Source organism: Aquarana catesbeiana, linkage group LG12 (genome assembly GCF_042186555.1).
Source record: "Aquarana catesbeiana isolate 2022-GZ linkage group LG12, ASM4218655v1, whole genome shotgun sequence".
Classification (NCBI taxonomy): Eukaryota; Metazoa; Chordata; class Amphibia; order Anura; family Ranidae; genus Aquarana; species Aquarana catesbeiana.
The window spans coordinates 210,882,014-210,896,884 of record NC_133335.1 but is presented as its reverse complement, the minus strand read 5'-3'; the positions used below and the strand labels follow the sequence as shown (position 1 = coordinate 210,896,884).

Here is a 14,871-nt window from a genome sequence, read left to right as displayed (position 1 = left end):
AAGTTAAACTAAAAACAGTTTTCTTTTTGCTAGAAAATTACTTAGAACCCCCAAACATTATACATTTTTTTCTAACACCCTAGAGAATAAAATGACGGTCATTGCAATACTTTCTGTCACACCGTATTTGCGCAGCGGTCTTACAAGCGCACTTTTCTTTTGGGATAAATACACTTTTTTAAATGAAAAAATAAGACAACAGTAAAGTTTGCCCAATTTTTTTTTTTATATTGTGAAAGATAATGTTACGCCGAGTAAATTTATACCCAACAAGTCACGCTTCAAAATTGCGCCCCCTTGTGGAATGGCGACAAACTTTTACCCTTTAAAAATCTCCATAGGCGACGTTTAAAAAATTCTACAGGTTGCCTGTTTTAAATTACAGAGGAGGTCTAGGGCTAGAATTATTGCTCTCGCTCTACCGATCGCTGCGATACCTCACATGTGTAGTTTTAACACCGTTTTCATATGCGTTCGCTTCTGCATGCGAGCTTGTCGGGACGGGGCGCGTTTAAAAAAATTTATTTTGTTATTCTTATTTATTTTACCTTTTATTTTTACACTGTTCTTTATAATAAAAAAAAAAAATGTGTCACTTTTATTCCTATTACAAGGAATGTAAACATCCCTTGTAATAGAAAAAAGCATGACAGGACCTCTTAAATATGAGATCTGGGGTCAAAAAGACCTCAGATCTCTTATTTACACCAAAATGCAATTAAAAAAAAAAAAATTGGCATACAAAAAAATGAAAAAAAAATGGCCCTTTAAGAACTATGGGCGGAAGTGACGTTTTGACGTTGCTTCCGCCCTGCAATGATATGGAGACAGGTGGGGGCCATCTTCCCCTCACTCGTCTCCATGTCAGGCCACAGGAAGGATCTGATTGCCTCCGCCGCTGCTGACGGCTCCGGTAAGCAGAGGGCACCGGATTGCGGCGGGAGAGGGGGCCCTCTCCCGCCGCCGATAAAAGTGATCTTGCGGCGAATCCGCCGCAGAGACCACTTTTATCTTGTAGCGGACCTCCCACTGAAGAACAGGATACTGGGGTTATGGCAGGTATCTGCTGCCAAAACAAAGATATCCTCCTTCAAACAGCTGACGTAAAACTGCGGCGGGCGATCCGTAAGTGGTTAATGAAGCGCCCATAAATGTAGCCCACCAGTGCTCATCAAAGCCAAATGTCAGGGACCCCCAGAGCTAAATGTCAGGGACCACTAGAGCCAAGTGTCAAGGACCACCAGAGCCAAATGTCAGGGACCACCAGAGCTAAATGTTAGGGACCACCAGAGCCAAGTGTCAAGGACCACCAGAGTCAAATGTCAGGGACCACCAGAGCTAAATGTTAGGGACCACCAGAGCCAAGTGTCAGGGACCACCAGAACCAAATGTCAGGGACCACCAGAGCCAAGTGTCAAGGACCACCAGAGCCAAATGTCAGGGACCACCAGAGCCAAATGTCAGGGACCACCAGAGCCAAATGTCATGGACCACCAGAGCCAAGTGTCAGGGACCACCAGAGCTAAATGTCAGGGACCACCAGAGCTAAATGTTAGGGACCACCAGAGCCAAATGTCAGGGACCACCAGAGCTAAATGTTAGGGATCACCAGAGCCAAGTGTCAGGGACCACCAGAGCTAAATGTTAGGGATCACCAGAGCCAAGTGTCAGGGACCACCAGAGCCAAATGTCAGGGACCACCAGAGCTAAATGTTAGGGACCACCAGAGCCAAATGTCAGGGACCACCAGAGCTAAATGTTAGGGATCACCAGAGCCAAGTGTCAGGGACCACCAGAGCTAAATGTTAGGGATCACCAGAGCCAAGTGTCAGGGACCACCAGAGCCAAATGTCAGGGACCACCAGGGCTAAATGTCAGGGACCACCAGAGCCAAATGTCAGGGACCACCAGAGCCAAATGTCAGGGACCACCCGACCAACTTGAGGAGAATGAACTGAAGATTAGAGAGGAAGCGATGTGCAGGAGTAGAAACGGAGTGTATATAGTTGTCCTGGGCATCCCATACTTCCCTTACCCCATCCAAGTTTAATTCCCTCAATAAAATACAAAAACAAAGTTTATGGACTGTTTATTGTCTTGGAGTGTCTGAGAAGTAATTGCCGGGCTGGGCAAGGTAACAGGTGGGCCACATCACTTAGCAGCCCCTATGGGGGTACCGTTGCATATGGAGCACCATTCAGGAATACCAAAACCTGGAGAAAGCTGCAAAAGCAGTCTTCTCCACTCAAAACAAACACTCCTTAGTCCTACACTCAAACGTGCAAACCCTGTGTCCTTTTCTTGACCAATTACACAGTGAGAGAGTCTCGTAATTTCACACACTCTACTGTCCTACTAACTCTTGTAAATTCTCTACTGTTCCTCTACTGCAGGGATCCTCAAACTACGGCCCTCCAGCTGTTGCAGAACTACACTTCCCATGAGGCATTGTAAAACTCTGACATTCACAGACATGACTAGGCATGATGGGAATTGTAGTTCCTGAACAACTGGAGGGCCGTAGTTTGAAAACCCCTGGTCTACTGCTTCTCTACTCCCTATAATGCCTGTGCTGTCCCTCTTCCTTTTTATTAATGATTATAACCCCCTTACTGCCCTACTACTCCCTATAACTGTTTTACTCCACCATTGCCACCTACAGTCAGGGGCGGATCCAGGGGGGGGGGCAACGTGGCAATAGCCCCCCCCCCCCGAGAATGCAGGTGAGAGAGTGGGCAGCTTCCCGGGCGGCTCTGCAGATGTCTCCACAGGTGACAGAGCGGGCGGCTTCCCGGGCGGCTCTGCAGGTTAGAGAGCGGGCGGCTCCACAGGCTGTCAGGCGGCTCCGTAGGAGGGAGAGCAGGCGAACAGCTGGGCGGCTCATGGGTGAACAGACGGCTGGCCAATGAGGGAGCCGTGGGCGGGGGAGCAGAGAGATGACATCTCTCAATGCCCGGCGCCCGCCCTGAATCCCTGCAGTACAGTTCCGCCCTCTCTGTGCAGGCAGCTGCGGGAAGCAGAGAGATGACATCATCTCTCTGCTGCCTGACTTATAATCTGCTGCCTGACTCTGGGACACAGGAAAGTGACCCAGCAAGTGACAATCCGCAACATGTGTTAGGCGACGTGGCAAGTGACAATCCGTGACGTAGCAAGTGACAATCTGTAACCGCTGGCAGGTGACGTGGCAAGTGATGATCTGCATCTGGTGACAGGTGACGTGGCAAGTGACAATCCTCAATGTGTGGCAGGTGACGTGGCAAGTGACAATCCATGAAGTGGCAAGTGACAATCCACAACGTGTGGCAGGTGACGTGGCAAGTGACAATCCATGACGTGGCAAGTGACAATCCACAACGTGTGGCAGGTGACGTGGCAAGTGACAATCCGCAACGTGTGGCAGGTGACTTGGCAAGTCACAATCTGCATCTGGTGACAGGCGACGTGGCAAGTGGCAATCCACATCTGGTGACAGGTGACGTGGCAAGTGACAATCCGCATCTGGTGACAGGCAACATGGCAAGTGACAATCTGCATCTGGTGACAGGCGACGTGGCAAGTGGCAATCCTCAACGTGTGGCAGGTGATGTGGCAAGTGACAATCTGCATCTGGTGGCAGGCGACGGTGGCAAGTGACACGCTCAGGGCTCCCACTGATTCTGCATTATGGTGAGTTGAACTATTTTATTTTTTAAAACAATGTAATAATAGAAATAATGCGCTTCAATCATCCTGACACCATATCAACCATGGTGCCGGGATGATTGAAGCGCCAACACCAGCCATTTCCCCAACAAATTGCCCCCAAAAAAACATATTTTTGTTTTTTGCCCTTCCCGAGACTAGGCTCTGGATCCGCCCCTGCCTACAGTTGCTCTACCATTGTCTAGAACTCCTGTAGTGGGGCTCTGCCACTTTCTACTATCCCTCCACTAGGATTTTCCCTTTTGCTGCCAGGTACTTACCACTCTGCCACCCATCACTGCCCCCTACTGTTGCTCTTCCCCCACCCCTATTACCTCTGTACTCCTTCTCTATCATCCCTTACTAGAAATAGGTGTAAAGGAGATCCATCTGATAAAATAATCTGGTAAATAATCTTACCAATGTTTATACCATAATTGTTAAGCAGGAAGATTAACAAAGCATTACTCTGACTCTAAAAACTTATTAGCCCAGTTTCCTTTGTAAACTAAGAGTCATGGAGGCACACTGCAATAAACATTTATTTGAAGAATAAAGATAAAAAAAATGAGATATATGAAAAAAATTAAATACAGTATCTCATGCAACATGAGTTTGTAAACTGATAAACTATCATTAAATACATGAAAGTTGCCAAAAACGATGATGACCAGCAGCTACGTGCCCATGATTATGTCTAAGAAGGTTTTTGAAGTGCTGTCCTGATATCTTGGTTCTTCAAACTATATATAATAGGGTTAAATAAAGGCGTAAACACAGTGTGAAGTAATCATACAATCTTATTGATAATCAAAGAGTGTCCTTTGGAGAGTATCATGTATTTAGCTATGCGTGGCCATTGTTTGCTATCCGGCACTGCGTTACTTTAACTGACAATTGTGCGGTCATGCAACGCTGTACATCAATGACATTTATGCAATTTTTTTCCCACAAATAGAGCTTTCTTTTGGTGGCATTTGATCACCACTGGGTTTTCTATTTTTTGCGCTATAAACACACAATTTTGAAAAAAAATATATATATTTATTTTTTACTTTCCGCTATAAATCATATCCAATAAATAATGTTAAAACTTTTTTTTATTAATTACATGTGCGATATAGTTGTTGGATATTTATTACTATTTTTATTGCCAACATGTTAGTATATATATTTGAATGTGTTTATAAATTTAACATGGTTTTTAAGATGAAAAATCAATATCGAATTCATTGTTATAGATGACACCAAAGAGGAAGAGACTGCAAAGATGTTTCCGGTGTCTCTCCTGCGTTGCATGTGGTGTGTGACACCAAACAGGAAGAGACTGCAAAGATGTTTCCAGTGTCTCTCCAGCGTTGCATGTGGTGTGTGACATCTAGACCTAGCCTCCGTTCCCAGTCGATGCCTTGTATGGGGAAACGCGTTGGGTGGAGCATCAGTTCTTAAACTCACCACGCACCAGCTAGCTGGCTTGTTGAAAAATTTATTTCACCGATTTTCTGGATATCAGTGCCTATGAAGTTTTAATACATTTTTTTACTGGAGTATTGCACCATGAAGCCTCTTCTTTTTATCCTGTGATATGTCCCACTGTTGGAGATTACTGGAAGAGAAGTATCGCCGTAAATGTGAGGATGGAACATCGTATCAACAAAGAGCCCGCTGTATAGAGAGGATTGGATGAACCCTTGGAGGAGTATTGCCTAGCTGAGTGATCCTTGGATGAGCGAATTTTGATCTCTATAATCTGAGATCCACTCAATCTAGTAAGCGGCACTGTTTTATTATACCTTCCAAACAGAAGCACCGAGTTTTATCAGAGTGTGCAAAATCACCGTTTCATCATCAGGAGCACTGTGTAGACTTTAATATTTAATATTGTGTTCATGCTTTACATTAAATAATTGCACATATCACTGTGTTTGGTAGCGCAATTTAATTTTTTCTACATTCTATGAGCTGATATTCAGGCTATTTAAGCTAGAGCACCACATTAAATATATATTTTTTGCATATTTAACATTTTTTCAACACATCACATTCATCACATTTCTTTGGTAATTTATTTATTTTTCCTTGTCATTTCACTAATTTGGGGCAGCGCAGATATTTCACTATACGCAAATATCGCAGGGCCTTAAAAATCAGTAGCACCACTACAGGTCATGTGCTTTCAGAAAATATATGGTTGGTTGGGGGGGGGGGGGGGGGTCTTTTACAAACTCTTAAAGCTGTAAGGAAAAAATAATTAAAAATTGCAAAAATGGTCCTTCCAGCTGAGTTTAAAAGTGGAGTGCAGGGCCTGGCAGTGAAAGGGTTAATACAGGGTGCATCCCTGCAGGTTTTGCAGGAGTCTGAATTTTCTAAAGAGAAACCACAGTTGTAGTTTATCCCTTTGTTTCTCTAACCAAAACTCCATACGGCCCAATCTGAGCAGAGCAGATGGGGAATAATGGGACAGTCATTCTTCGGCATATGAGATCTTGCATCAATTATTTTAAAAAAAGCATCTATTGTCCATGGCTTAAGCCAGAGCACTTTTCTTGTTGTAACTGATTGCAACATAGTTCTAGCTGAACAATACAGGGTATGAATGCATATGTCACCTTCTCTTAACTACCTGTAGGGATCTGCTTCCCTCTACTGTAAATAACTGTGCTGATTAAATATCATAGAATTAATTATGTAAAATTGTCCAAATTGGGCCCAAAGTGTCAATATTTTGTGTGGCCACCATTATTTTCCAGCACTGCCTTAACCTTCTTAGGCATGGAGTTCACCAGAGCTTCACAGGTTGCCACTGGAGTCCTCTTCCACTCCTCCATGACGACATCACCGGAGCAGGTGGATGTTAAAGACCTTGCGCTCCTCCACCTCCTGTTTGAGGATGCCCACAGATGCTCAGTTAGCAAGGCAGTAGTCATCTTGGAGGCATGTTTGTGGTTGTTATTATGTTGGAATACTGCCATGCGGCCCAGTCTCCGAAGGGAGGGGATCATGCTTGGCTTCAGTTTGTTAGAGTACATGTTGGCATTCATGGTTCCCTCAATGAACTGTAGCTCCCCAGTGCCAACAGCATGCATGGAGCCGCAGACCATGATACTCCCATCACCATGCTTGACTGTAGGCAAGACACACTTGTCTTTGTACTCCTCACCTGGTTGCCGCCACACATGCTTTACACCATCTGAACCAAATAAGTTTATCTTGGTCTCATCATACCACAGGACATGGTCCCAGTAATCCATGTCCTTAGTCTACTTGTCTTCAGAAAACTGTTTGCAGGCTTTCTTGTGCATCATCTATAGAAGAGGCTTCCTTCTGGGAAGACAGCTATGCAGACCAATTTGATGCATTGTGCGGCGTATGGTCTGAGCACTGACAGGCTGACCCACCACCCCTTCAACCTCTGAAGCAATGCTGGCAGCACTCATAAGTCTATTTCCCAAAGACAACCTCTGGATATGACGCTGAGCACGTGCACTCAACTTCTTTGGTTGAGCATGATGAGGCCTGTTCTGAGTGGAACCTGTCCTATTAAACCGCTGTCTGGTCTTGGCCACCATGCTGCAGCTCAGTTTCAGGGTCTTGGCAATCTTCTTCTAGCCTAGGCCATCTTTATGTAGAGCAACAATTCTTTTTTTCAGTTCCTCAGAGAGTTCTTTGCCATGAGGTCCCATGTTGAACTTCCAGTGACCAGTATGAGAGAGTGAGAGCGATAACAACAAATTTAACACGCCTGCTCCCCATTCACACCTGAGACCTTGTAACACTAACGAGTGACATGACACCGGGGAGGGAAAATGGCTGATTGGGCCCAACTTGGACATTTTCACTTAGGGGTGTACTCACTTTTGTTGACAGCGGTTTAGACATTAATGGTTGTGTGTTGAGTTATTTTGAGAGGGCAGAAAATGCACACTGTTATACAACCTGTACACTCACTACTTTACATTGTAGCAAAGTGTAATTTCTTCAGTGTTGTTATGTTAGTTAGCCCTGTCCCTTCTGGTCTAGGATTCTATTGCTAGTGTTAGCTCAAGGCTCAGTAACCAGCAAAGGCTAAAGCCAGGTTAGGCATCCAAAGGTGCACAGGAAGTTAGAGGTCTGGTTGCATGGCAGGTTAAAAGATACTAGGGTCTGAATAGCAGAGTAAATAGTCTGACTCTAAGTTCGAGTATCACACTAGGGTTTTCTGCTGGTGAAAAGCTACATTCCAGTCTGATTGGACAACAGTTGGAAGAACTCCCCTTCACCAGTGGTTTTGTCTTCAGGTCGTTGACACCAAGATGGATGCCATATTGCGATCCTCCTCAGGGGCCATGCAACTGGACTTTGCTGCAAAATTCATCTGGAGGTATTTCTACTGAAAACACTGTATACACAGGTATATGTGCACAATTCCACCTGGGCTCCTGTCAGGAACTATATTGATATTACCTGTTTGTACATTGGATGTATCTACTATTATTAACCTTTTATTATATAAAGCTTATATTATTCCCATACTGGTGTGCATTTATATACTTTTGCTGGCTACTGTAGTTCCTCTTGTCTCTACTACTACTTTAATTATATTACTGGTTAATTTCCCAGGAAGGGAATCCCCTCTACTCACAGAGGCCCTGTCCTGGGTGGAGGACTGCCTACTTTATTATCAAACCCACTCTTCTGTTCTCGTTCTCTTATTTACCTACAGGTTTAGCGCAGTATCCTGTTTGGTGAGGGCCATTTCTCATAGCTCACCGCCAAAAGAAGGCTACAAACCCTATAAAGCAGAGAAGATTACACCTTAAAGAACTGTATGAATAAGTTGCAGTACTGTCCAGGAGTGTTCTGAAAACCTGAGGAACCCCTAAAATAATTTCAGGTCTCGGGGAACCCGTATAAAAATCAATCCATCCATAGCCCTTATATTGGTGGTCAATAGGAAGAATGCATCCCTTACGGTGGTGGTCAGAATGCCACCAGACAGCTAAAAAGATAATTGGTGTCATGCTTTGGGGTCGACCGAATATTGGTGCGGACGATTATTGGCGACCGATATTCACTTTTTTTGAAGAATTGGTTTCGGTAACAAACTTACCGATATTACTGATATTGCTTCAAGTGGTTGTACCGGGGTGATGCCTGCTAAGTAGACGCTCGGCCGTTATCACAAGTAGCTGGAAGGTCTTATAGACCCCAGATCCCTCCATAAAGAGTACCTGTCACTGCCTATTACTGTCACAAGGGATGTTTACATTCCGTGTGACAGCAATAAAAGTGATAAAAAAAATGTAAAAGGACAGTGTAAAAAACAAAACAAAACTTTCAATCTATAGATTATCAGCACCCAATATCGGCTATCGGTCTTAAAGGCAGCCGAAAATGGGTATCGTATCGGCCCTGAAAAAACAATATCGATCGACCCATAGTCATAGGACTAACTTTGCCACGTGGCAAAGGCACCGTACAAAAATGGGAGGTAAACACGGGCCAAAAATTAGGCGAAAATGGTTGGTTCGGCAAGAACTGGTTGACTTTTGGCCTGTGTGTACAGTTTTGTCAAATAAGCATGCAGGAAAATCAGCATCTGATCATGTTTGCAGCTAATGGCTGTGAGCGCTGATCAGTGTGTTCTGGTGGAGGGGGTTGGGGGGCAGTCCCCCTGTCAAAACACAATGGTTCATCAAGGAGATCACAACATTAAAATTGCTTGTGTTAGTAGGGCGATCTGTATGTTTTTTTTTTTTTTTTTTGTTCAGCCCTCTGGGTTGAATGAAAAAAACTGCTAGAGTGTACCCCGCATTAGCCACAATTTATCCTTAATTGGGAACGGAGCTGGGTGAATAAGATATCCAAGAATGGAAAAAAATCTGTCTGGCAATGGCTACATGCTCAGTTAGCCTCGGTTCACACCAGAGGCGGCACGACTTGCAGGTCACCTCACCGAGGCGACCTGCATACGACTGCCCGGGCGACTTGCAAAACGACTTCTGTATAGAAGTCTATGCAAGTCGCCCCAAGTCGCCCCCAAAGTCGTACAGGAACCTTTTTCTAAGACAGAGCGACTTGCGTCGCTCCGATTAGAACGGTTCCATTGTACTGAACGGGACGCTACTTGTCAGGCGACCTAGGTCGCCTGACAAGTCGTCCTAGTGTGAACCGAGCCTAAATGTCCTAGCCCAGGAAAATGCTTACAAAGTATTATTCCGATGGTATATGATCCCAGATCTTGTAGTCAAGTTTACGCCCTTGGTTTCCCTCTATGCTTACAGGGATGTGGTGGTGTACCATATCTGGTGGAAATTCCCTAAAGCACAAACACTATGGATAGAGGTATATAACCTGATCTGCACTGTCCTAAACAAAAACGTAACACGTAATCTTAGGAGAGCACTGTTCCATAGACCTATTCCAGACCTCACTAGTTCTGAATGAAAGTTGGTGTTCTTTATCATTCTAGCTACACGCCACACTATTGCTAGAGGATGGAGACGACCTTCCCTGAATTTTATGGAGGTCAAGCAGTGGATAATGGGTACCATGACTCACAAAAAAACTTGCTTCTATATTAAACGACACCCAGCCCAAATTCCTGAAAACATGGTCCTCGTGGTTGGAACATAATTGCAATATTAAAGTGTTACTAAACCCAGTAATATGAAAAATAGTTAATCTGCCCCCCCCCCCCCCCCCCCCCCCCAGTGCCCACAGCTTATAAATCTTCTTTTTACATTAAAATATTGCCACTATATACCTTTTTAGCTGATCTGTATACCACGGTCAGTGATAATACTGCGCAGTTTCTCCAGTACTGAGAGTTCAGGAAGGAGGAGATTTCCACTTCAGCCTGTATACACGCCCACATGTGTGACGCCAATATCATGTGACCTGGCTATCTCTGAGAACAAGTAATTATTCTCTCCAGCATAAAAGACACAACTGAGCATGTGCAGGTCGGCTACTCTGCCTGTGTTAGCTGGCTTTCCCCAGATAGACAGTGCAGGAGGGGGAGCATCTATGCATACAGAATAAAACAGCCTTTTTACACAGTGCAGAGGATTAACCCCTTAAGTTCCACAGTAAGTATAACAAACATGCTATGCTGCATATACAGACTAATTTTACTGTTGTGGGTTTAGTAACACTTTAACCTTGACCATTCTGTACTCCTCCCTTTGACAAGTAAGGGAGTACACATGATGGGTGCACCTGGCCCAAGCCCCCCACTACCTCCCTCTTCTTAAAGAGACCATTTTCTCCTTGCTCCCCTCCACACTTATCAGTGTTTTGATCAGACAGGAAGGGAATCTACCCAGAGCAGTTATGAAAAACCTGATGGATTCTAATTCTTCCTCATCACTAAACAGGTCTCTGGCTAGGAAAGGTGGACATATGTGGCATCAATCAGCCATTTTCAGCAGTGGTGTCCTGTGCTGCCCCTTTCACCTCCCTGTCACTTCTGTGATGCCTGCTTATTTTTTATTACTGCCTATAAGCCTCTGTAATATGGGGGAGCCCAGGATCACCAACCACGTGTTTGTAAAAGTGTCAGGGCTGGCTCAGCCCTTCCTTCTCTGAGCTGGCCGCTCAGCCCCCTGTTGGCTACTTGCCAGCTCTCATCTCACTCACAGTTAACCAGCTGTTGTGGATCTGCTCATACGTTACGCTTACGTAAAGATCTCCAGCTCACTTCATTCCTGCCTTCGCCTTGGTCACATCACAAGAAACCATCTCCTGCGTTCCTGTTTAAAGACTGGCTTTGCTGACATCCCTTCTGTCTCCTTATCCTTATGCTTGCTGTTCCTCTACTTGGATCCCTGACTTCTGGCCTGGCTGATTACCCAATCTGGTTACTGAACTCTGGCTTGGCTGACTCCCCCATCTGGTTACTGGACTCTGGCTATGCTTTGACTACGCTTACTCTATTTACCTTTTTATTTTTATTAATAAAACAAGTGTGATTTTACTGTACTTCTGTCTCGTCTGGTTCATGGTTTCTGACAAAAAGTAAACAGTCTTTACCATCCCTTTAAAATCAGGCAAATAATACAGCTTTATTCGGCAAAGGAAATACAAATAGTCCATAAATCAGATATATGGAAAACAATATTATGGCTCACCACCAGTATACAGTCCCACCCCTGGGTTAAGGTTCCCATCTGCTTCATGTACAGGAAAAGAAGGAGCTCAGCAAACAATATCTCAGCCAGATAGTCCACACTACCTAATAGCTGTGAACTACTCCACTCTACATCACAGACAGGTTCAGACTCCTCCCTGCACCTTTTTAAGCCTCCCCTGCAGGCGGGTTAACCTTTGAGACCAAAGTCCCTGTAATCAGGGTTGAAGGCTCTTTCCCACCCAAAGTCTCTCAGAGCATCTGAATAGTGAGTCACATATGAGGATTTACCAATCCTAAGAGAACTGCCAATCAGTCCTCTCCATCCCTGCATGGGTAAGAACCCCTGGGTACTCAGAAACGTCTCTATCATTCCCCTTAAAGGGACCACAACCCAAATAATATACCTGCCTTCCACGAACCCATTCCACATCCTGAACACCCCCTTACTGCCCTACAACCCCCTATAACTGTGATAACCCTCTACTGCCACCTACTGGTGCTTGCTATTGGTTGGAACTCCTGTACTGCCGCTCTGCCACCTCCTACTTTCTTTTAAATAATCCTGGATGTTCCATCTGCTGCTAGGTGTCAGGCTGCCAGGTTCTGCTGTCCACCTCTAAAGGACATCCATCTGATGTAAATAATCTTATAAATATGTATTAATAAAAATATGTTTGTATAATTTGTAATTACATATAAAATTGATAAGCAGGAAAATTTACAAAGCGTTACTCTGACTTTAATGTCTTACTACAAAGGGTCATGGAAGCACCCAGCAATAAACATTTATTTGAAAAATAATTATAAAAATAAAAAATGAGATATATGAAGAACAAAAATTAAATACATCATAGAATATGAGTTTGTAAACTGGTAAATTCCCAATTTCCAGCCAAATCCAGCTATGTTGAGATCAAAATGCTGTTCCCCCGAAAATCAATGTTTTAGTTATACATGGAGCCTGATATTGGCCCATAACTTTCTATAGGTCTTGGATACAACCATAGTAAGATTTTTCTGCTATATATGTTGCTTCTGTTTAACTGGAAGGTTTGGGATCTGCAAACATTTTGTGTGCCCCAGCTCCTCCTGTTACATTGCCCATAATTTAAAACAAGGTAAATACAGAAGGGATGGTAGAAAGAATGTATCCTTAATTAAAAGTGATTATTTCTAAAGTTTTTTGAAATGCTGTCCTGATTTCTTGGTTCCTCAGACTATATATAATAGGGTTAAATAAAGGAGTAAACACAGTGTGAAGTAAAGATGCAATCTTATTGATAATCAAAGAGTGCCCTTTAGAGGGTATCATGTATTTAGCTATCAGTGTCCCGTAAAACAACCCCACCACAAGAAGGTGAGAACTGCAGGTTGAAAAAGCTTTTTGTTTGCCTGTTGTGGACAGTATGCTTAGAATAGTATGGAAGATGTGGATGTATGTCACCATAATAAAACCACATGGAAAAATAAATATTGGCAAGGAAAAAACAAAAACTACTAGTTCAACCGAATAGGTGTCTGAACAAGAGAGCTTCTGAAGAGGGAAGAGGTCACAGTAGAAATGGTCAATGACATTGTCAGCACAAAAGTCAAAATTGGATACAGGCAGAACGACTACAAGATTTGAAGTAAAACTCAACAGCCATGGCCAGATCGAAAGTTTGACACAAAACATCATGTTCATGATACAGGAATATCTCAAAGGGTTACAGATGGCCAAGTACCGATCATAGGACATGATTGAGAGGAGGAAACATTCCGTAACAGTTGTAGCGCTGAAAAAATAAAATTGTGTGATGCAGCCACAGAAAGTAATTATTTCCTTCCCAGGAAGAAGACTGCCAAGCATGTTTGGAAGAATGTTGGTTGAAATCAAGAGATCTGAAAATGAGAGATGACTTAGGAGATAATACATAGGTATCTGAAGGGCTGGGGTGATGGACACTAATACAATGATCAGAAGATTTCCTGTGATAGTAAATATAAAGATGATTAGGAAGACTATAAACATTACAAGATTTATTTCGTGAAGGTTTCCCAATCCTAGAAGAACAAATTCTGAGACTTTTGTATAATTCTTTCCAGACGTAATGTTGATCGAATCCATAAATCTGCAGTATAAAAATGTTTCTTTTCTGGTCTATGATGGTTTATAGTCAACCAGATCATGTAACTAGAAGTAGCAAATCACTCGTCCAAGTGGCTTCTTTGATTGATAAACTGAAAGACATCACTTGTGCGAGAAATAATATGTTTTAGGAATAATATACTAGTCAGTTTTGATTGTTTTGCTAACACTAGATAATATTTTTTCTTATTTTCTTGCAATACGTTATATATTGTAAGATATGGATTTTCCCTTTTATAAATTACGTTTATAAACATCCCCCCCTTTGGGAGCCAACACTTTGCATGGCTGTTGGCTCTCAATCTCAGCTGTCACTGACATCCACCAATAAAAAAATAGAAAAAAGAGAGCAGGGTGTGACGAACTAGGAGCACAAAGAGGGTGGATTTAAACCTATTCTTTATTCACCTGATGCACTATCCATTGAAGTCCATGGAAGTGCATCAAAATGCATGCCAATGTGAGTTGACGCACATTAACATGTATTGTTGTGCGGTTTCCAAATCATGCTGCAATGCACTTTTTATTGGATGTCAATGTGCATCATAATTTACATCAACGTGGTGCGAGATGCATTGGGATACGTTTTGTTGCAATTCCATTGATTTCAATAGAAAACACTCCAAGCAAGATACAAATATGTGAATCCAGCCTGAGGCTAAGCACACGTGGCTCAACATCCAGGGCATTTGCTCACCAGAAGGAACCAGAATAGAGAGGATAAATATAACAATTTGGGTGGGCCACAAAGTAATCCAACCCCAGCAATGATCACATTCGGTGTTTGGCAGCAACACAAGTCCCAGTGGTCCCAGTGTCCATAAAGCAGCACACAGCTAGTATGGAACTACAAGTCCCAGTAGTCCTAGTGTCCAGACAACAGTACACAGCCAGTATGAAACTATAAGTGGCAGCAGTCCTGATCTTACATACAAGGGTAAAGAAA

At 43.4% G+C, this 14,871-nt stretch overlaps 1 protein-coding gene across 1 annotated transcript; it reads right to left on the bottom strand.

The window, feature by feature from the left end:
• Positions 1-12,950: 12,950 nt before the first annotated feature.
• On the bottom strand, positions 12,951-13,904 carry LOC141114287 (olfactory receptor 8H1-like). Its single transcript, XM_073607888.1, has one exon. It carries the CDS (start codon positions 13,902-13,904, stop codon positions 12,951-12,953), a length of 954 nt encoding a protein of 317 aa, XP_073463989.1.
• Positions 13,905-14,871: the final 967 nt, after the last annotated feature.

Bases quoted from the DNA above. Each gene is read 5' to 3' on its own strand.
- LOC141114287 (XM_073607888.1), bottom strand. From the start codon at position 13,904: ATGGATTCGATCAACATTACGTCTGGAAAGAATTATACAAAAGTCTCA.